The 23923-nt window shown below is 41.2% G+C and overlaps 1 protein-coding gene across 12 annotated transcripts in view; it reads right to left on the bottom strand.

Annotated features, from left to right (window-relative positions):
- PPFIBP2 (PPFIA binding protein 2) overlaps nt 1–23923 on the bottom strand; it is a 202817-nt gene that overhangs the window by 65473 nt on the left and 113421 nt on the right. For all 12 annotated transcript variants that reach the window (XM_045016715.1, XM_045016719.1, XM_045016721.1 and 9 more), the window contains 2 exons: nt 14798–14890; nt 8849–8962 (listed from right to left, as the gene is read on the bottom strand). In XM_045016715.1, coding sequence (XP_044872650.1) covers nt 8849–8962; nt 14798–14890 — 207 coding nt within the window. The remainder of the gene's footprint in view (nt 1–8848; nt 8963–14797; nt 14891–23923) is intronic.

Genomic DNA, 23923 nt, shown 5'->3' with positions numbered 1-23923 from the left:
TAAACCCATTGCAGAGAAGCTAAATGAACTCTTTGCATCAGTCTTCACTGCACAGGATATGAGGGAGATTCCTACCCCTGAGCCATTCTTTTTACGTGACAAATCTAAGGACTGGCTTAGACTGAAGTGTCAATGAAGGAGTTTTTGGACAAACAGATAAATTAAACTGTAATAAGTCAGCAAGATCGGATGGTATTCCCCAAGAGTTCTGAAGGAACTCAAGTATGAAACTGCAAAACTATTAATTGTAGTATGTAATCTATCACTTAAATCAGGCTCTGTATCAGAAGACCTGAGGACATCTGATATAATGGAGATTTTTTTTTAAAGGCAGTAATTAGAGCAGGCGTCCCCAACGCGGTGCCCGCTCCCGCGTACTGGCCAGCAGACGAGCATCCGCCGAAATGCCGCCGAAATTCGGCGGCGATGCCTCTGGATGACGCTGCTTGTCAGTGGCAAGTGGCATCATCCCGAGGCGTTGCCGCCAAAATGCCGCCAAATTTCGGTGGAATTTCGGCGGATGCTCGTCCGCCGGCCAGTACACACCTTTGTCTGGTGCCCGCCAGATGAAAAAGGTTGGGGACCACTGAATTAGAGGCAGTAATAAATAACGTCAGTACCAGTAAACTGGCTGAAACTATAGTAAAGAACAGAATGATCAGACACATAAATGAACATGATATGTTGGGGAACAGTCAACACATCTTTTGTAAAGAGAAATCATGCCTCACCAATCTATTGTAATTTTTTGAGGATGTCAGCAAGCATGGGGACAAGGGAGGTTCAATTTATATTGGATAGTTGGACTTTCAGAAAGCCTTTGATAAGGACACACGCCAAAGGCTCTTAAGCAAACTAAGCAGTAATAGGATAAGAGTGAGGGTCCGGTCATGAATTAGTAAATCATGGATTAAAAGGTTAGAAACAAAGGCTAGAAATCAAAGTTCAGTTTAAACAATGGAATGAAGGAAATAGCAGGGTCCATAAAGATCTTTAGTTTCTTCACTAAATACTACAGTGGTGCAGCTGTGCTGCTATGCTGTATGTGTAGACAAGCGCTGGGACTGTTCAGTTTAGAAAAGAGACAACTAACGGGGGGGATACAGAAAGAGGTCTACAAAATCATAAATAGCGTGGAGAAACTGAAGAGGGAAGTCTTATTTACCTCTTGCATAAACCAAGAACTAGGGGTTACCTAATGAAATTAATAGGCAGCAGTTTAAAAACAAACATAAGGAAGTACTTTTTGTGGACAGTCAACCTGTGGAACTTCTTGCCGTGTGGTGAAGGCCAAACATATAACTGGGTTTAAAAAAGAATTAGATAAGCTCACTGAGGATAGATCCATCAATGGCTAGTAGCCAAGATGGTCAGGGATGCAACTCCATGCTCTCGGTATCCTTAAACCTCTGACTGCCAGAAGCTGAGACTAGACAACGGGATGGATCACTTGATAATTGCCTTGTTTCATTCATTCTCTCTGAAGTATCTGGCACCAGTCACTGTTGGAAGATAGGATATTGGGCTAGATGGACCATTGGTCTGACCTGTATGGTCGTTCTTATGTAGCTTTGTATCTTATTGTGAACTTGGTATGAAGTAATCAACAACATATTAAAAAGGCTAGAGCACCAGGTCTGCTGCAACTGTTGCACTTTGGCTCCCATATATAAACCTTAGTCTGACTGTTTAACTGAAATGTTTAAAGTACTTTTTGAGTTTGACATCAGTTTGAAGTTTCTTTATTATTGTTAAGGACCATGATACAGCAGGAACACCACTTAAAAAAAAATTCTGTATCAAAAACCTGTGCATCGATGCAATACAAGATCTTTCCTCAGACTACACTGTATAGTATTTCCTTATGAAAGATTTTGCCACAGTTACTCGTGTAGAACAGTATATCTTATCCATTCAGTAGTCCCATGTTGACTTTAATGGTTCTGTTTGAGCAATAAGGTGTTATTCAATGTAATAAGTGACTATTTTACACCAGCTGAGGTTCTGTCCTGGATCTAGAAAGTCTATAACTTTTGGTTTGATAGAAAGCACAGTTTAAAATTCTTGAAATGGATACCATCTGGAAGCAATTACTTTAATCTTCTAGCAGATGCTTCTAGTGAACAGTTCAGTCGCAGAATACAACCCATTTTGTTACAGAGAAATTATAGAGTACTTCAGTGGTATAAATGCAATTTGAAACCAGCTTGAATAAATATGCAGTTGTAAGAAAAGAAAATACAAATTTGTGTTGTTGGTTTTCAAGTAAAAAAGATAATACATGAGATGCAGAAGGGTAATTTGGGCTACAGAGGTTTTAGGAGGATCTTTAAAGAGTCAAAGTCCAGTGTAAAAATAGAACATATTCTACAAAGATGTCTTCTTTTATAAAATTTAATTAGTATTTTTTTAACTGGTCAACAAAGTAACTTGTTTAAAAAGGTGACTTTTACCTCTTAAAACTAAGAAAAATATTATTCCAGAGCAGAATTATTATAAAGAAAAACCATGCACAAGCTGTTACATTATGTACACCACGCAGATCAATGCACAGCAAACCTAAAACATACATCTTATTTCTAAGTGCAGATTTATTTCTGAAATGCTCAGAGTACATTGTATAAATTAGCATTTTTGATTTTTACATTAAAACATGCCTTTTAATCATTCGAACTAAATCTGGGCATGTGCTATTGCTCACTTTCAAATTCACACAGCAGATTTAGCTGGCTTGGAAAAGTACATATCTTGTAAAGTTGTTATAAGAAGGTTTTAAATGAAATAGGATAATTTAGAAAAAAGGCCTCTGCAGAGTGTCTATATAGCCCTAAATAAAGTAAGTACAGTAAGTTCCAGGATATTCAGTAGCCCATAGGAATAGAAGGAAAGTCATGCTATATACATCAATAGAGAAATCACAGAGAAGATTCTCAGTTAAGAAAAAATATTCTGCACAAATACATGGTGTGAAATACTCCGCTGAAGAGTCAGTTTGTACTTTTAATCTTTACTTAAAGCAGTTTTGAAACAAAATGGTCAGAGACCTACCTGGTTAGCAAAATTCAGCAAGAACCACCACTAATGAGGACTGCACTTTTCAAGTGCTGTGTGTCAGCTGTGGTAGAAATAAGATATTCGCTTAACTCAAAACACAGCTGAGAGCAACGTACATGTGTAATCTCCATGAAATGGTGCAAAACAGTAGCAGACAGCAAATTACAGCTCTCTGATTCACCATTTGCACATTCTATAGCCAAGCAAATGGAAAGCACTGAACTTACCAATACTCAGACTATTTGAATAGTCTTTGCATATATGTGTGAAGAACAAAGCAGTACCTATATTAAATGTAAACTAGCAAAAGGTGTGCAATGCTCACCTATGCAAACAGCCACATGATTAGCCAGTTTGCTACTATAAACTTATTAACAACCAAAAAAGCACAGAATATATCACCATTTAAAATGCTTGCACCAAGCCAGCTACTGCAAGTACTTGCTGCAAATTGTAAAGAAGTGTTGAAACTTGTCTGCATTCTGGTATCTTGGGTAATTGAAATTTGACAGCATGACCCTTTCTGGGCAGCAAAACCCCCATGAGGTGAATAGTTATTCCAGATTTACACCACTGTAACTTAGATAGGAATCTGGCCCACTCGTATACAGGAAAGATGATAGCGAGAATGAAATAATTACAGGCTACAGTGGATCACGCACAAAAGTTGCTGCCCTTGCACCATTTCTCCCTGCATTTTTTAAGCCCCTAGTGCTTGTGGGGAAACCATGCTCTCCAATGGTATCCTGGCCAGCCCTTTCAAAAACACAAGCAAGGACAGAGTGCCATACACCCTCCCTCTGCTTCTTAAACCTATGAAATGGTTTGGCCAGAATCTCACCCCAAGAGGAGAAAGGACATAAATACAGACCCATTTGTGTTCAGATCTTTATTTTCAATTTATATTCTTAAGCGATAGTGTACTGAAGACAGTCTGCCTGATCCAAGACTCTTTGGCAATAGACCTCATGGGAAACACCTCTTGTCATAATGTTATGGAGACTATTTGAACAAACTACATGGAGTCCTCTGAATTGACTATTGCTGATCATATGCCAAATGCAGGATTGCTATAGATGACAGGTGGAATCAAATGGTCAAAGCATAGCTAGGCATTGGGACTGATACGAGGGAGGAGCACAACATGCTGAAAACCAAGACTAGCCCTGAGGAATCAAGTCCTTCTTGCTCTTGGAAGATTAAGTTTACCACAGCCTTGTTTGTACTCATTTACTTGGTCAATCTTGGATAGTCACTTTCAAGGCTAATTAGACAATAAGACAATCTTCAGTAGTGAGTCAGAGCAGAGATTCTGCACCTTGTCTCACCCTTTATAATTTACCTACAGATGGACAATATAACTACAAAATGTTTATCTATCTATGAACTAAAGCCTTGTCTAAAACAAAGACCTGCACTGGAACTGCCAAAACTCTCTTCTCTCCTACTTATTTATTTTTGACAAAGAGGATAGACTCAGGAATCTCTAGTATTGAATTCACACATCAAAACAAACGTTAAGCTACTCTCAGCACTTCAGGATGAATTTCCTCTCAGTCAGAATGGGATGTATATTTAGGGCCTATCCAAAGTGCTAAAGTCAACAGAAGTTTTTCCACTGATTTCAATGGATTTTTGAAAAGTCTTATATGTTAAGTGGTTTAAAAAGAAGGGGGAAAAAAAAGAAGAAAAGAATACCCCAATCACACCCATGACCCTCTTCTTCATTTCTCACAAGACAGAATACATGTTTTCTAAATTTAATGCTTGATCCAAAACCCACTGAAATCAATTCAAAGACTCCTATTGTCTTCAATTGACTTTGAAACAGACCCATGGTACAGCTCTTGGGTTATGAAACAAGCCCTAGTAAAAGCAGAACCACCGTTACAAGTTTCTTCAAGAAAACATAAGAAGTTGATCTTGACACAGTTGCATGTAAGACTACTCTCCAGCACCTGAGCTGTTTCACTACACTCTGCTTTGTCATCCTCTACAAGAAATGGAAGGAAATTTTGCATACTACTAATACACAAAGAGTAGCTTATTTTTAAACCACTGTTTGTAAAGTGTTTGCACTGTAGCTATAAAGCAGAGTTCAAAATAACCACTCATAAATCATAAGTCAAAAGGATCCAAGCCAATGGCCCCACCCTTACATCGTGGGCGAGTCTCTGCAAGTCTAGGTTCAGCTGGTATGTATTTTTTAGGGTAGCATTACATACTGATGCTGCAGTGATATAATCAGATATCTTACTAAAGGAACTTCATTAAACCATACCTAAGCAAGCTCAATAAAAAAATAGATAACAACATCTAAGTGTAGCACTTTTGGAGCACAAGTAACTTTGGGAGAAACTCAAATTGTATTATCTGTTAGAAAATAAAATTAAAAAGCCAGAACGCATTCTGGAACAACATACATTATTGTTATTTTCAGAACAGTGAACATGCTGATCCACGTTGCATTTTGGCTTAGATTGGTTCTATTAATACACGTTAAGTTTTTCCAAGCATGGGGAATAATCTTTTCCTTTTCATTTACTATTTAACACAAGAAAGGCAGAGAAAGTGAACTGACATTCACTAAGATAGAGTCAATGCAGTTCAACATTCAGTAGCTGAGCAATACAACTATAAATTAAGGCTGGTATTTTCAAATACACCTAAGGGAGATAACAACACAAGTATCGCTGAATGGCAAGGGGAGTTGTACTATTACCTCCCTTAGATACTTTTGAAAATCTAAAACTTGCATAGTACAAATTTAGCACATATATAAATCTTTGCACAGCTGGGACCTAAATTAACAAGTCAGTGTCTGGAAAATTAAACTGAAGATAAAATTTCGTAATGTTTAATTCATAAAGAGACTCCTATCCTACACGCTGTTTGAAAAAATAATAAATAAATCACCAGTTTATGACTATCCTTACTGTACGCTCCCACCCAAAAACAATAGAAGTGGTAACAAAAACGCAGACCATGTATAGAATGTGTAGGTTTAATTTAAACGAAGCAAATACCGCATGCAATAGACTTAGGAGTCAGGTCTCCTGCGATCTGTTCCTGTCTCTCTCCCTGCTTTGTGGTATGATCCTGGCTAAATCCCTTGGGGCCCGATCCTGCAGTTAGCCCTGTGAAGATGATAGGGTCCACTGATATGTAACTCATTGCAGAATCAGGGTCTAAAAGTCTCTGTGCTTCAGCTTACGCAAGAGTTAAATAGCTATAATGTTTACTCTTGGGGGAATTCTGCACCACTGCGCAAGGGCAGAACTAATGTCCCTGGCAGATTTTACTCTTTCCCTGTGGAATAACTGAATCACATGCCCCTCCCAGACAGTGGTCCTGAGCAGGTGTGTCTGGTTTGGGAATCAGGAGCAGGCAAGAAGCATAAGTGCTGGAACTAGGAGTGCTGCCACATCCTCTGGCTTCAAGTGGATTCCATTATTTACAGGCTTTACAGCTTGGTTCAATGGCTCTCAGCACTCCCACTATAAAAATTGTTCCAGCACCCCTGTTCCAGCACGCAGTCATAAATTACCACCTCCGGGGGTGCGACTGGGCATGCGTGCAAGATTTTGTCTCTCTTGCTCACTACTGAAGTGATCCTGGAGCCAGGGATGAGCAGGACTGGGAACAACCTTGGCCAGTGGAGCCTGCTGTGCGCTGGGCACCAGCTGCAGAGAGACTTCCTCTTCCCCTGCACAGGCCACTCCTGGGGCAGGGACTGGGTGAGACCCACCCACAGGAACCTTCCTTGGCTGCCCCCATTGCTCCCCAGCCAATGGCGGAGGGATCACTGTATGGAGAGCTGCCCCCCCATCTGCCCAACCTCCATGCATCCAGACCCCCACCCCCGAGCACCTCGCACTTGAACCTCCACCCCACTGAGCCCCATCCCTCCTGCACCACTCCACCACACTTGGACCCCCACCCCACTGAGTCCCAACCAGCTGCACTCGGACCCCCGGTCCCACCAAGCCCCACTCCCCCAGCACCTGGACTCCACCCCCACTGATCTAGAAAAAAAATCCTCTCTGATCGGACTAGGAATGCTTGTATTCTATTTCTGATGTTTCACATTCTCAGGGCCGGCTCCAGAGCCCAGCGGGGCAAGCACCCGCCTGGGGCGGCCCTTTCCCGGGGGGGCGGCAGGCTGGGCCGGCGGACCTGCCGCAGTCATGCCTGCGGGAGGTCCACCGGAGCCCCGGGAGCAGCGGACCTGCCGCAGGCATGACTGCGGAGGGGACGCTCTGCCGGCGGCTCCAGTGGACCTCCCGCAGGCATGACTGCGGACGGTTTGCTGGTTCCGCGGCTCGGCTGGACCTCCCGCAGGCATGACTGCGGCAGCTCCAGCAGAGCCGCCGGACCTGCGAACCGCCCGCAGCTGCGGGAGGTCCAGCCGAGCCGCGCGACCAGCGGACCCTCCGCAGTCATGCCCGCGGGAGGTCCGCTGCTCCCGCGGCTCGGGGGCGCCTCCTGGGCATGACTGCTTGGGGCGGCCGAATTTGTAGAGCCGCCCCTGCACATTCTTAATAGCTGCCATTCTTTTCCAGAGATTCACCTTCTGAATAGAAAATCATAGGTGTTAAAATTGGCATTTTTCAAAATTCAGCTAGGTTTATATGGGTGAATCCAACTTCTCCCAGCTTAAAAAGTTTGGGACCATTAATATTACCAAGAAATCATGTTGGCTAAGATGTGCATATGAAAATTATGATTTTAAAGAGAGACATGAACCAACTTTACTATATGCAGAGTGCCACTGTTTACCTAATATTTGTGTACCAGAAACGCTATTACCATAAACATGGAGAATGTCTATATAAATGAAGACAACGCAGTAATAATTTAAAGTCATACCTATTTTGTATTATCTAAAACTAAGTGTATATAACACTTGGATAAGATCAAAGCAAATAAGCTTACCAATAATTTTGTCCTAGAAATCTACAGCCTTGATTTTAAGATCTATTTAAATTCTCTACTCTTTTCCTGAATATCAATAATCTAAATTACCTGCAGACACTCAGCATTTCCAGTACCTCTCCTTGGTAGGCATGGAAAACTGCAGAGAGCAACTTCTTCATAATCTTTGTCACTCCGAAACTGTCACGGCTGTATGAAATGCTTAACTGTATTTACTTTATGGTGTATTCTACTCCCTCATCCCCTGCTGTGAAATGGCATGGATGAGTTAAGTTGAACAGCAAACTGAAAGTGAAATGTGGTTTTGCAAGCACATGGCTAGAAGTAAGGGAAAAACAGCTTTATATAGTAGCTCTCTTTGAGAAGAGAAAAAGAAAGCTCTTAAAAATGAATAAAGAACATTTTAGCCTAATTCATTTCAACCTCAAATGAGTTTAAAACTCAACTTCAAACCCAACCACATGAAAGCAGGACACAGTTTAAAGCAGTACACATTATAGAATTAAGCCCTACAGAAACTGGTATTTTGTTATTATATTTAACTTGTCTAACAAGTTATTCAACCATCTCTCCAGCCCTCCTCCAGCTTAATTTGTTTGACTATTCTGAGTACTATACAGTGGCTTCATTTTACATGCCTACTGCTTACAGTGTTATACAACAGACCAGTAAAATCCATGTACACCAGGAAAGCAAACAAACGTAGTATGAAAATATCATTCAAGGCAACAGACACAATAAAAGGGGACAAAACTGTTCTATGTCCATTTACTCAGGGCATAACAGATTCAGAAGCATGAATACATGTTCCTCCATCTTGAAAGAGATTGCATAAGAATCCTCCCACACTAGACTTTACCTGTTGAAGCATTTCTTCAGTAGCATTAAGTTTTAACTGATGCCCCTCAAGACAGACTTCTAGGTCCCGGATTTTCTCTCCTTGGGCCTCCACCTGATCCGTGAGGACACTCACCTGTAATTCGAGAACAAGGCAAGGAGAACACTTTTGAACTTACTGTAAATAAATGTCAGCTAACCTTATTAACCAAACAGTCCAGCACACAATGTATTTTTATATCCAGTCTGTCACTGAAAGTCCTTAAAAGTTTCACATTCCTGAGTATCATATCATCTTCCTCTAGCAAAACAAACAAAAATTTTGAATCTTACCTCATAGCCTGTCTCACAATATCTTTGCTTTAAAAACATCAGACATCTTTCTTGTACTTGTTTTAAAATTAAAAAAAATAAAGACAAAACATCTCTGGAAGACTATGTATAAGCAGCCTGAAGTAAATCATACACCAATGTGTACAGTAAACACTCTCTTTTAAAAAAAATAGCATTGAATACTCTTAATGTTTTAAGTGGCATCAGAACATGCATTGTTATTTCAGCTTCTGTTAGCACTTCACTCCTTGAAGTGAATAAACAATAAAACTGTTCTTCAGGAAACTAACCAATTAAAGTACTACTTACAAGAACCTGAGAACAACTTACCTATCAATAAAGCTTTCTGAAGCTATAAAAGAATGTAATACGTAAAAGGCATGTTTTAGCCTTGACAAAGCTCTACCCCACAAAAATTTCCAAGCTTTACAAGCCAAAACATGAATGCAAACGAACTGAAATACAAGGGATGAATCGCTGTGAAGGAAACAATTAGTAATACTCTTAAGGAACTGTAAGAATGGTGGTACAAACTGGTTTACAAAAGAGTAAACTGTAATAAGAAAAGCCCAATAGCTTAACTCAGAAACTTATTAAAACTCAAAAAATGTATTCAGCATAACGTTACAGAGATTTTAAAATCCACCCGGTAGGCCTAGGTGATGCAGTCCATTCTGCATAATCATATATTAGTTCATTGTTGTTATTATTTATAAGCATTTGGGTAACCCTAAGAGACCCAGTCATGGACCAGGACCCCATTGTGCTATGTGCTGTACAAACAGAGAACAAAAACGACAGTTCCTAAAGAGCTTATAATTTATGCACAACAATCCCCCCAAAAACAAACCACACAGATGAAATTGCAGATTTAACTTCTAATTTCTTGGCAGTAATATAATTAAAATCAAACTGAAATTTGTGTGATGAGTTCATTTTTGTTTAAGTTCTTTCTTTCTTTCTAAAAATGGCTATAAAGGAATGAATGAGATTTCATAGAACAATGCAGTGTGAAAGACGCGCACTGTATCTTTGGAAGTTAAATTTCAGGCCTTCTCACATCCATAACAATGCTGATATTTAAACACTTTAGAAATGAAGTGCAGAGTGGCCAAGTTTTGTGCAGTTTGAAGCACGGTGTTTAAAACAAGTAATTTAATAAGTAACTTTCCACATTTTCAATTAATTTGCATGTAACCACTTATGGTAAACATACCCTGCCCCAAGCCACGGCAGGGATAGCACAGGGAGTTGCACAAAACTCAGTGTAGTTGGGGGCATGGAGGGGCCAGTACTGCCCCCCCCAACCTTCTGTCCCCACAGTGCCACCACTGCTAGATGCTCCTTTCCCGTTCAGATCCAGCATGGGGAAAGGCTGCCTGGCTGCTGTAGAGCAGGCACCACAGTAGCCCCTGGCAGACAAGAGGAGCATCTGCAGCCAAGCTTGCTGAATGACGTATTTTCTGAGCTGCGGGAATGTGTTGCAGAGCTACCAAATGCTTGGGTGTCATGCCAGAAATGCAGTTAAAAATCTTCTGAAATAATTTTATGCTAAAACATAGTTTCACATCAGGATTTCTGAATCTGTATCCCTAATTATGTAGCCTCGCCTCGCCATATAGAGTCAAGTGGTTCAATATGTATCAGCTATCATAAGCAAGAGTCTGACTCTCTTTCCCTACCCTGGGCTAATAAATCCTTCAGCCCTGGAGCTCTAGTTTGCTACAAACACCTCAGCCTTCATTCTGAGAATTTATTCAGGCCTGGCTATTACTTTAGACAGGATGTAACTTCAGGCTTCTAAACTCCTGTTAAACACAACCTTTCCTTTGCTGTCATGCCCAGCTCCAGCATAACAACAACTAGATAAGCCGCTGTCCTTGAGGAGGATCTCCAAAACCTTCAATTGGGCCAGCAAGACCGACCTACTTTAAAAAAGGTCTGCTTGTCAGAGAGCCCTTTAAGAAGAGGCACTAAAGAAGTGGCACTGCTTAGATATTTGCAGGCTTTTGAACCCACCTGCTAACCCAAAGGAAAGGATGATCAATTGAATTTGTTGCAGAGGGAGCAGTTTGATAGTCCACCTTTCCTTACCTATGAAGAGATTTGGCGGGAGGGAGGGGAGACAAAAGGGTAAGGGAGAGAAAGGAAAAGGGGTATTTTCTGTTACTTCCTTTATAGTCTTTGGCTCCAGGGGAGAGTCCAGATGAACACAGATAAATAGGTAGGCTGGATTTTAAGGAAAGAATTGGTGACCCAAGGAGCAACAAACACAGACACATCTGAGCAGCATGAAAAGCACCCCCTGCAAGAGACATGGGTTCTATAGGGAAAGCTGCCGCTGCTTAAATACTTAATTAGGTTGTCCATTTTTTCCATGAAATGAAGATGGCAGGGAAAGGAACACATGAGAAAGGAGGTGGCGAGTGGAGGTAAGGGGACAGGGAGAAAAAGGGCCAATGTATAGAATCCTCCTTTTTAGTTTGCTCCCTGCAGCTGTCACTATAAGAGAGAATGCAAGTTCTGTTTAAAAGGTTATGGAGTAACTGGGTAAGCACTGTAAGCCCCAAGGAAAAGGTGACCTGCATAGGCATTTAATAAAATTCCGGTAGCTTTAGAAGTATGTGCTGAATGTTCCAATAGCTAAGCTAAGAGGCACATTAGTAGCTTAAAACGACATAGTTTCGTCTCTGTTAGGTCACATCTGCCAGCCCCTCTAGGAATCACTGAGCTGTACATAGAGCAATGTTCCCGCATACACCACACGTCTCACTCGTCAAAACCCACTAAAGCCTATAGAGAAAGTCCTTTTCTTTTAACTCACTTCCTTGGTTTTGCACATGTTTATTGTTTGAGATCCCAAAGGGTAGAACTTTGAAAAACTAGGCAATACAGGAGAAAAAAGGCACTTGCATGAACTCCCATAACCTGTCTCGGGGCTACAGCAGGCTGATGTGGCATCTCTAACCTATAGAGCACATTTGGCAAAACTGAGACGCACTGGTCAGTGGTGAGGCTTGGGAGAGAATTTAACTTTGAAAGGTTTAAAGCGGAGGTGTTTGAGTCAGCTCACTCACTACAGGATAGAGGTAGGGGGCACTGCCTTTCCCACTGCTTCATCTCCAGCTGCTCTGTGTGGACCAGGAATGTTCTAAGCAGCCTAGAGGCTACTTAACCTTGTGCCAATGGACTATGGTCCCAAAGCAAACATACACCATCTGGGGATAGCAGGAGAGCAGTGTGCACCAGTCACTCCCTCATCTCACCTTGCCCTCTTGCTGGAGCACCCATGGGGAAAAAAGTCCCACTGATCAGCTCCTCCTCCTCCCCCAGCGCTTCCTGCCTGCCAGCAGCCCTGCCGATCAGCACCTTCCCCTCACTCCCAGCACTTCTTGCCCACCCTGATCAGCGGTTCCACGTGTGCAGGAGGCGCTGGGTGGGAGGGGAAGGAGTGAGGGTGGGGCGCGCTCAGGGGAGAGGGCGGAATGGGGCTGGAAGAGGTGGGGCAGGGTTGAACAGGGGTGGGAAGAGGCAGGGTGGGGGTGGGGCCTTGGGGGCAGGGGTGGAGTGGGGGCAGGCGCCTCTGTGACTCAAGCTAAGGAGTTTGGACACCACTGATTTAGACTGTGAGCGCTTTAGGGCAGCAATGGTCTTTTACAATGGGGCACTAGTCTTGGATGGGACCTTGTGAGTGCTACAAACAGGTAACAATATGAGGTGGGGTGGGAAAGTGAGTGAGATTAATATGTTGAATAACCAACTTTGACCCGGCTTTCGGGAGCATTCAGAACAAATTTTTGAAGCAATTTTATTAAATTCCTTTGTAGACAGACCCAAAGTAGGTGTCTCAGCCATGCTTAGAACTAAACATGTATGGTTTTAAACCAAGTTTCAAACAGAAGTTTTACTGTTAAGGTTTTTGCCGATAGCAGTTCTAATTAGACAGGAATTAAGAATTCAAACCAAGCCAAAAGAGTATGTCTCTTGAGAGGTTTACTGCTTATTTTATATTGGTAATGAAAACATTACACAGTTAATTAAAGCAAGTGTGAACAGAAACACATGAAACTGAAAACACGTTCACAGAAGCTCATTACTGAGATAACAGAATATAAACCCACATGTATTATGGATACGTGGACTAGGAGTCACTTGCAGAGGGAAAAGGATAGATAAAGATTGCGTATCTAGAGAGACTTCTGCTTTGGGCTTTAGGAACAGACACTGTGCAACCTAGTAAAGGAAAGGGGAAAAATATTCAGAAAGACTCAAGGAGCTTGATTTTACCTTGTGCATAGTTTTATTTTCCCAAGAATAAAACTTATTCACGTGGGACAGAGGCCCTGCTTTTGAAAAAGGCTTATAAACTGGGAAGCAGGAAACCTGAAAGAAACTGAACTGGTTTCAGACTTATTTTCCGCTGGATTTATTGCCAAATTCTTCCATCCCCATAGATTTTAAGGAAGTAAAACAGCTCAGCTACAATCCAAAGGCAAGGAATGATCACAGAACCTACTGCTCTCGCTGCTTCTTGACAGAGAAACAAGATTTGGGAAAGCCAGATTTTAAACACATTTCTGAAGAGGGACTGGGCAATGGGAATACAGTGATATTGATGTGTGGCTCTGGTTCGAGTCATGGGGTAGAGAAGAATTTGACAGCTGGAAAGTCTCGTGTCACCTGGAGAGTGGAAGGAGCATGCGTGAAGGAACCATGCCACTATGGAGGGAATCTCTTCCTTCCCTCTGTAACTTTCCCTTGATTTCAACTTTCCAGTTCCCTCATTTCTCCTGTTTCAAGTTCCTCACATTTCCCCTACAACCACAGGACCACTGGATCTATCACCTCACCTTTGAATTCAGAGTATGCTGCTGAGCAACAAACTATGGGACTTCTCGGATCACATCATATATTCTCATGCATGGAAGAACAACTATAACAGAAAAAAAGAGAGTGGGGCAACTGGATCCTCATACTCAGTCATAAATCCTGAGGGTCAGATCCTCAGCTGCTGTATATCAGAATAACTCCACTGACTTCCGAGGATTTATACCAGCGGGGAGAGGGGGAGGGTCTGGCACTGAAGAAGAAAGAGAGTGAGTGTTTGTGACAGGTGGGATCACGACAGAGGAAGTGGAAGTTCAGGAAGATGGGAGAGAATTGGGCACAAGAGCCAAACATCTAGTTGCCCGCCAATTATAGAAATTCGCACAGAACCATGTTCTCCATAGAACCAACTGGGACAATCTCACAAACTCAGAGCAATCTCTTTGACCCGCCACATCTGGTCACTCTACAGTGTACTTTCTGTGGATTTTACAGAATGCTGTGAATAAAGTCAACTGACATGTCCACTATTTATGATTTGATTTTTCTTCTTGCTTAGTCATTCTCTTCTCTCCTATCTCTGTGTTACATGCAAATATCAATCATGTTGGTGGCCAGCCTGGTTAGCTGCAAGCCTTCCTCACTTCCAATGACAATTTTATATTCCATAGCCAGTAAATGTTTCTGCCCGTAACATATTCTTATTGATCTAACAAAACCAAGGTGTTTGGCTTCATGTCTCTTTCAGGACTCCCTCTAACTTTTATCGATTGAATACCAAAATGTGTTGATAGTACGCTACTATACATACCTGCAATATGAGGGATTCTTTATCACCCTCTAATCGTGCCAGTCGTTCTTGATAGGTTTCATTGTTAGCAGAAGAAAGATGATTCACCTGAGACTGAAGATAATGATATACTAAGAATTTAAACAAATCACTGAAATGAATATGTCAAGCAATAGTGAAACATAATGAAAAGTAATATAGAACCAGGGGAGTTGCAATAATGCAAAATAAATACACATATTATACTAAATATGATCCTGCCAAGAGCAATCTGGTATGCCATAAGCAGTTTAAGTGCAGCAGAATTTTAGATAACTTCTTAGTTCTAGGGACCAATACTTCTGAATTGACCCAGAGATCAAGAATGACATCCAGTAGAACTTCATGTCACTCCTGGCCTTTGTGCCTACTAACACTTTTCTAAATTCAGTGGAATACCGATTGTGGCCTGAACTGGAATTCAGTGTACCATCAGCCATTAGTGAGCCTAAGGTAAGGTATTACGTGGCAGGCATTTCTTTCTGCTGTCCATTTGTCATGCAAGCTTCCACTGAAAATATCACAGATAGGTTGGAAATTCATAAGTGCAATGCAAATATTTGTGCTAACATGCAAATTTGTAAACATCCTGGTAGTGAACTCCTGAAAATAAATGTTTATTATTAGACCAAAAATATGAAAGAATCCAGCCTCCACAGTGATCAGCAGCAACTTTCTGAAGAAAAGCAGCAAATCCTATAGAAAACGAACAGGTGAGTCTAACTGAACCTCTGGCTTTGAACATCTGCAAACTTTGGAATGTTAAATATTCACTTCAAGAACCAAACTTTGTATCTTGGACCCATCGGTGGAAATGATAAAAACTAAGAACCATGAAGACTATGCACAGAAGCATACTGAATTGTGCTACTTTGACATCCTTAGTCAATAAGACTTCGTATTAATCATAGCTCATGCAGGAAAGCCATTTAAGGATCCACTTTACATTTTTAAAGTAATTCCAGGGTATAGCTTACTTTGCAACTAAGTCCCCATGAAAAGGCTACAGGAAAATATGACATTTTCTCTTTTATTATTACGAATTTATTAAAAATATCTTATAGTGCTTATAATGGAGAAAATTTAAAGTTTAACCATATACAATATAAGCTCAGGCTTTAAAAACCCTGCTGAGAAATAAATCCTTACATAATATTCTTCCAACATGTAAGACTCTACAGAACCTACTTCAAGTCCTTTGCTTTGTTTTTTCTGTTGAAGTAGACCACAAAAAGCTACCTTGTATTTTATAGGCTACAGCTCAGTAGATGCATTTTTAAGCAACATAATTACTATAAAAACAATGCAAGGGGAAAAATGAATTCCTTGTTAATGGGTTACTATTACCTTGTTCAGCTAGCAACTTATCAGGAACTACTGCAGCTGCTTAATTAGATTTCTAAAGTAAACTCACTGTGCAGAGCAGATAGGAAAAAAGCAAATGTCAAATTAGAACATAGTATTAAATGTCATTGTCGGTGACCATGCAATTATGGGGCTTAATAACAATCAATAGTGCAACAATGTCTGCAGTGATACTGAAAGGAAGACAGTGGAAAGCTGTGAAATGTATGCAAATGAACAATCTGTATACAACAGCACAATCTACTGAAATACTGCCTAATTCTGCTTCAACTGAAAGTCAACTACAAAACTCCCTTTGCCTTCAATGGTGCAGGAGCAACTCTACATATTAGTAATTTTTGAAGAACATGCGGCAAATTGCTATGATAGCAGATACCGCACTAGGCAATAACAGGAAAGGATGGTACTATGGACAAGTCACTAAGTCCAGACCTCCGATGTGTGCAAATAAGTGTATCTCCATTGATTTCAACATAGCTCTGCCAATTTGCAAAGTCAGAAGATCTGTCCCTTCTGCCTCTCCTCCGATATGTAAAACGGGGATTCTAATATTTCCTCTCTCTCTCACCCTTTCTTTTTTCTATTTCAGTTGTAAGCTCCTGTGGGCTGAAGTGTCTTTTACTATGATTTGGAAAAATGGGTAAACAGTGAGGTGGCAAAATTTGCAGATGATACAAAACTACTCAAGATAGTTAAGTCCAAAGCAGACCGCGAGGAGTTACAAAGGGATCTCCCAAAACTGGGTGACTGGGCAACAAAATGGCAGATGAAATTCAATGTTGATAATGCAAAGTAATGCACATTGGAAAACGTAATCCCAACTGTACATTAAAATATAAATCTGATGGGATCTAAATTAGCTCTTACCACTCAAAGAGATCTTGGAGTCATTGTGAATAGTTCTCTGAAAACATCCACTCAATGTACAACAGCAGTCAAAAAAGCTAACAATGTTGGGAATCATTAGGAGATAATAAAACAGACTAGAATAATAGAATATTAGGGTTGGAAGAGACCTCAGGAGGTCATCTAGTCCAATCTCCCTGCTCAAAGCAGGACCAACACCAACTAAATCATCCCAGCCACGGCTTTGTCAAGCCAGACCTTAAAAACCTCTAAGAAAGGAGATTCCCATCTCCTAGGTAACCCATTCCAGTGCCTCACCACCCTCCTAGTGAAATAGTGTTTCCTAATATCCAACCTAGACCTCCCCCACTGCAACTTGAAACCATTGCTTCTTGTTCTGTCATCTGCCACCACTGAGAACAGCCTAGCTCCATCCTCTTTGGAATGCCCCTTCAGGTAGTTGAAGGCTGCTATTAAATCCCCCCTCACTCGTCTCTTCTGCAGACTAAATAACCCCAGTTCCCTCAGCCTCTCCTCGTAAGTCATATATTGGAATTGGAAAAGATACAGAAACGGGCAACAAAAATGATTAGGGTATGGAACAGCTTCTATATGAGGCGATTACTAAGATTGGGATGTTTCAGCTTGGAAAAGAGATGACTATGGGGAGAATATGATAGAGGTCCATAATGACTATCATGATTGGTGTGGAGAAAGTAAATAAGGAAGTGTTATTTATTTTTTCTAATAAGGCAAGAACTAGGGGTCACCAAATGAAATTAGTAGGCAGCAGGTTTAAAACAAACAAAAGGAAGTATTTCTTCACACAATGCACAGTCAACCTGTGGAACTCTTTGCCAGAGGGTGTTGTGGAGGCCAAGGCTATAACAGGGTTCAAAAAAGAACTAGATTAGTTCATGGAGGATAGGTCCATCAATAGCTATTACTCAGGATGGGCAGGGATGCAAAACCATGCTCTGAAGTGTTCCTAGCCTCTGTTTGCCAGAAGCTGGGAATGGCGACAGGGGATGGATCACTTGATGATTACCTGTTCTGTTCGTTCCCTCTGAAGCACCTGGCACTGGCCACTGTTGGGACAGGATACTGGGCTAGATGGACAATTGGTCTGAACCAGTATGGTCATTCTTATGTTTTTATATGTATGTATGGCCCCTTGTTCAATATGGCCCTGATCTCAGTTGGGGTCTCTAGGCACTACTGTACTGTAGGTAAACCTGGCAGTGATTATCTTAACTAGATCCACGTCACAATGGGTTTCATTTTCAAACATGGCTACTTAGGGGCAGAGTTGCACAGTGCTGTGCATCCTTGACTTCCATGGTTTCAAAGGGAAAGCAGAGTGCTCCAGATCTCACAGAACTGTTAATATATAAGGTTTTCTAGATGGTCTTAGGGGAGAGGAGATTTAACATCTGCTCCCCCCTTTTCTTATTTTTTCAATTTATCTTTGAAAACATCTCTGTGAACATTACCTTCCCTATACACCCCCATCAATGGTCTATTTTCAACCCTTCTTTAAAAACAAAACAAAACAAAAAACAAACTCCACAACAGTTGTCAAAAGTGCATAGGTCCATGTTAAATTAATCCTTTTGATGAGGTTCATGGGTCTGTCCAGGTGTTTTTAGAGAAAATATTTTATTTATGATTTTTTACAGAGTTATAATGGAAATAAAGAATTCCAATAAGCACCCAAAAGATGTCCTTATATGTCCAGCAGGGATGTCCACTTGGCCAGCGAGGCTGCATGACTTCCAACATACTGCTAGCTATTCTGCTTTTGATATTACAGGATCCCTTAGAACCTGGGACCTTTGACCTAACTGCCCCTAACATTAGAAATACTTCCTTCCCCCCATCATTATGGGATACAGGGTTCTGATGGACAACCTTTCCCAACAGGTCCCCATGACCCATACCCATAACAACATGATGGGGGAAATCCCCTGCTATCAGTGTACAGCACATGGAGTACTCTGGGAGCATCACCACAGGCCCACTGCTCTACCTGGAGCCGGATTTGCCATAGCCAGGTGAGGAGGGAGGCGAGGAAGGAGGAACTTAGCATTCTTCCAGCTTATTGTACATCCTGTATAGTTCATACCCTGAAACAATTCATTTTTTGTTCAGGTCCAACTGACTCAAACACTTAAATTTTTATAAATTCACTGTGTTTTCAATCACAGAATCATAGAATATCAGGGTTGGAAGGGACCTCAGAAGGTTATCTAGTCCAACCCCCTGCTCAAAGCAGGACCAATTCCCAACTAAATCATCCCAGCCAGGGCTTTGTCAAGCCTGACCTTAAAAACCTCTAAGGAAGGAGATTCCACCACCTCCCTAGGTAACCCATTCCAGTGCTTCACCACCTTCCTAGTGAAAAAGTTTTTCCTAATATCCAACCTAAACCTCCCTCACTGCAACTTGAAACCATTACTCCTTGTTCTGTCATCAGGTACCACTGAAAACAGTCTAGATCCATCCTCTTTGGAACTCCCTTTCAGGTAGTTGAAAGCAGCTATCAAATCCCTCCTCATTCTTCTCTTCTGCAGACTAAACAATCCCAGTTCCCTCAGCCTCTCCTCATAAGACATGTGCTCCAGCCCCCTAATCATTTTTGTTGCTCTCCGATGGACTCTTGCCAATTTTTCCACATCCTTCTTGTAGTGTGGGGCCCAAAAGTGGACACATTACTCCAGATGAGGCCTCAACAATGTCAAATAGAGGGGAATGATCATGTCCCTCGATCTGCTGGCAATGCCCCTACTTATACAGACCAAAATGCTGTTAGCCTTCTTGGCAACAAGGGCACAGTGTTGATTCATATCCAGCTTCTCGTCCACTGTAACCCCTAGGTCCTTTTCTGCAGAACTGGTCCCTAGTCTGTAAGAGTGAACTTCTGTCCTAAGTGCAGGACTCTGCACTTGTCCTTGTTGAACCTCATCAGGTTTCTTTTGGCCCAATCCTCCAATTTGTCTAGGTCCCTCTGTATCCTATCCCTACCCTCCAGCGTTTCTACCACTCCTCCCAGTTTAGTGTCATCTGCAAACTTGCTGAGAGTGCAGTCCATGCCATCCTCCAGATCATTAATTCCAAGCCTGAAATTGTAATCCTCACTGCAAATTCACCTAGGGTCACAGGGAGCCAGCACAAGGCATATGCACCACTAGTCCTGCCTAAACCCTGTTGTGAGGAACCAAAAGCAATGCACAGTCTTTTTGCTGGCCACTTCTGCATGGGGGTGAATTTCTCCCTTGGAATTTACAGTTTAATTTTAGATTAGCCTTTAGAGTGGTGAATAATATTCTGTTTAGTTTTCAGAAGATTTCATATTTGATCATGTTGTGCATTTTTGCTAGAAGTATTGTGGCTCACTCAGCTTCCCAGAATATAGAATTCCTCTCTAGAATGTCTGACTGAGTTTTGCAAGAAGACAAGCCACATCAATGCTTTCAATATTACAAGCATCCCTGGGAACTAATCTTCTTTGGCTGTGCAGTTGGGCTCAAACCTGGGAAAATAAAATATGATGCAATTTTGTTGTTGTTAGAAAATGTACTTAGCTTGCTTAGTTGCTGATAACGTTCTGTCTTTGACTATAAGGTCAGCGATGATAAAGATAATGGTTCTTTTAAAAGTTTGTACAGGAATCTTGAGAAGTAGGTAGGTTCTCTAGCAATTTTTCAAACCTCCATTTAGTTTAATTTCAACAGGACAGGCAAGATTTAAGGGAGAAAAGAGGGCTACTGACGGGGAGAGAAACAGAAAGGTGGTTCTAGATTTCAAGACCTGTGCAGGAGAAGCTTCTACCAAAAAAGTGAGATTGTGTTTGTGATGAAAAAGAAGATGAATTTTGTATGATATACTATTTACTGCTGGCTTTCCCCTTTCGATACATTGTTTTTCAGAAACAGGTCTGTGGCTGCTTACGTTTAGGGGAAAGATTGTACAGGCACAATGAATTAAATGAATATCACATTTTTTGCCATAACTAACTTCTCATGAAACATAAACAGGGTTCAAAGTTGTACCTGAAGAGTCAGCTGTCTAAAAGAATTAGATCAGCATCAAATCACAGATAACTGAGATACTTTGCTGCACCCATGTTGTCTGCCTTGTTGTATGCTTGTGAAGCATCCCCAATTGCAAGTGCATTATTCAATATCCATAAAAGCCAGTGAATCATTTTCATGTGAGCAGGAAAATATCAGCTTTGCTAACAGGTTAGCATGAGTGAGCAATATTGTCTGTACTTGTCAGATAAGTGCAAACAAGATGACCTGTTAAATAAAAGTAGTAGACTGACATGTAGCAGTTGTTTAAGACTTGGGCAATATTTGTGGTGAACAAAGACAAGATTAAAACAATGTAATATAGCCCAAGGCCATCTGTGAATGGTTGGAGTACTTTCTGCAGTTGTAAAGGTAGATTACTTAATTTCCTCTAAGACAATGCAGATAGACACCAGCAGGGACTGAATGTGGGACTTTTGACACTAAAATCACAAGATCTTAAAGTACTTGGTTAAAAGACATAGCGCCATTAGCGATGAGTAAATAGCAGGCTCTTATAATTACATGCCTAAAAGCCCGGACCAGCAAGACTCATTACAGTGACAACAAAAATATTAAGTCTGAGGACCAAACCTGAGAGACCAAAAGTAAACATGTGTGATGAGTAAATCTTTGACAAATTAAGTCTGCAGTTTATAAACTAAACGTGTTAATTATAGAGCTAGTCAGGAATTTTCTGTAAAAATTATTTTCTGATGGCAAATGCCTTTTCCGCAAAATCAAAATTTTCTTTGGGAAAATTTCAGTTTTAGCCAAAATGTTTGATTTTCCACTGTGAAAATAGAAATTATGCCTTTCCCTGCTGCCTTCCCCTTGCCAGAGCCTTTCCCTGCTGTTGATGCCTTTCCCTGTGGTAGGGACAAGCTCCGGCAGATCCTTGTGGTGGGGAAAGTCTCTGACAGCAAGGAGAGGATCTTTCCCTGCTGCTTCCCCCATCAGAGGCTGGAGCCTCTCTCTGGTGTCTTCCTGCTGCCACAGTCCATCGGGAAAGGCTCTGGCAGTGGGACACCACACTGTTAAAAATAGCAGTATAGAGAGAGAAGGCACTGCTTGGGTGTGTAAAGAGCTGTTTAGGGTACAAATCATAAGGTTCTGCCCACCTAAGCAGTGCCTCACCATCTATACGGCTGTTTATGCCGGTGCTAGGGGGTTGTGCAGCATATGTACTCTACACACAGCTGTAAGTGTGGGCATAGTCTGAAACCAATTTTCAGAATTGTGGCAGCACTTCAGTGCCTGTCTGTTTTAAGAATGCATTATGTATAAATGTAAACATTTTGCTTAACCCAGCATGCTCTGTGTAATATCTACAAATTGTTTTCCCAATTAAAGTAAAAGTTTTCACACAGAGGTTTATCCCAGCATCTGCTTCAATGTCTTAAACATCTTCGGTGTCTTAGATTCTCTCTGTCATATTATGCTCTCTTCTAGCTTGGATAAAATGCTGTTATGTATTGGAAGCACTTGCTGTGCTCTCAGTATCATTTATGTAATCTAGTCATTAGCCATTCCTCTTCCAAGAAGCTTAAATGTTATATGGCAAGAGTGTCACAAAAATTTCAGGACATGCTCTAGAAGTATTCATTTTATAAGAATATCAGAATCAATCACTAAGAAGTACAGAGATTGAGCTGTAAGAGGAAAAAGGAGAAATAAATCAGACCACCACCATTAGCTACTTTAATTTTATGAATTTCTCAGATTGGAGGTAGGAGAAGCTCTTGGGCTGGGTATGCATGGATTTTTCAAGCTTTGTGCCAAGTCTCATTTTATTTTCATAGGAGACTGGATTCAGAACACAGCTTATTGTCCCACACAGAAGGAAAGCCAGAATTCAGGTTTCCTGTATTAACTCTCATAGCTGAATGCTCCACAGCCTGCAAAAGTAATGCCCTTTAAGCAAGGACATATGGAAAATAATAAAATTCAATATGGGCCAATCTATGGTTTCCTTGTGCATGCTAAATTTCAGCTTCAGGAATCTTTGTCAAGCTTGATAAGTTGGTTAGTACATTGAAGCACAATAATTGAAAGAATAATAAAGCTCACAGGCATTTAGATCAGCGAGTCTCAAACTTTTTTTGGCAAGGCGCCCAAACCTTAACAGGGAGCTTGTGCCACAGTTCTCCTCCCCTCCCATTCACAATCACATGAACCATCTCCAATTCCACAGGGAATTGAATACATTCCCTGTGGCAACTACGGCAATTGCATGCATGGAAAAAGTAATATTAAGGACATGTGTAATGTATTCTGTCTTCTGTTGCAATTTGGCAGCGGAGAACAAAGAAGTGGAGCCAGTAGTGTGTGACCAACAAGTTTTCCACTGACTACTAGCAGTCCATGGACCACAATCTGAGAACCTGTGATTTGTCATTTGCATCCAGATTGAAGAAAGAGAACACTCATTCCCCTACCTGCTTTTTTCAGGATCAGTCTAGTGTGGGGTCAATGCTAATGAGAAAAATATGTAATTCCCACCTCTATCACTTTTCTGGGTCTCATTGGGGTCACTACTTCCATTCCTCAACAATTGTGTGGCAATGGGCACATAGCATATTATTTCTGAGGTATTTGCGGATATTATTTGAATCTCAAATAGGATTGTAATCCGAATCCAATCTATTTTTAGATTTTTAGAGCTACCTGAGGATTTGTGAGGAGTTGCTGGATACATTGCTCTTCTTTCTGTTCACCTGGATGGAATGAAACAAGCAGCAACAGGTTTCTCCCCTAGCCCATCTCTCACGTTCGGTTAGGATGAGGGAGAAGAGTAGCCAGTTAGACAGACCTAAAAGCACAT

Source organism: Mauremys mutica, chromosome 4 (genome assembly GCF_020497125.1).
Source record: "Mauremys mutica isolate MM-2020 ecotype Southern chromosome 4, ASM2049712v1, whole genome shotgun sequence".
NCBI lineage: Eukaryota > Metazoa > Chordata > Testudines > Geoemydidae > Mauremys > Mauremys mutica.
Note: the sequence above shows the minus strand (reverse complement) of the source record. Positions and strands in the feature narration are given on the sequence as shown.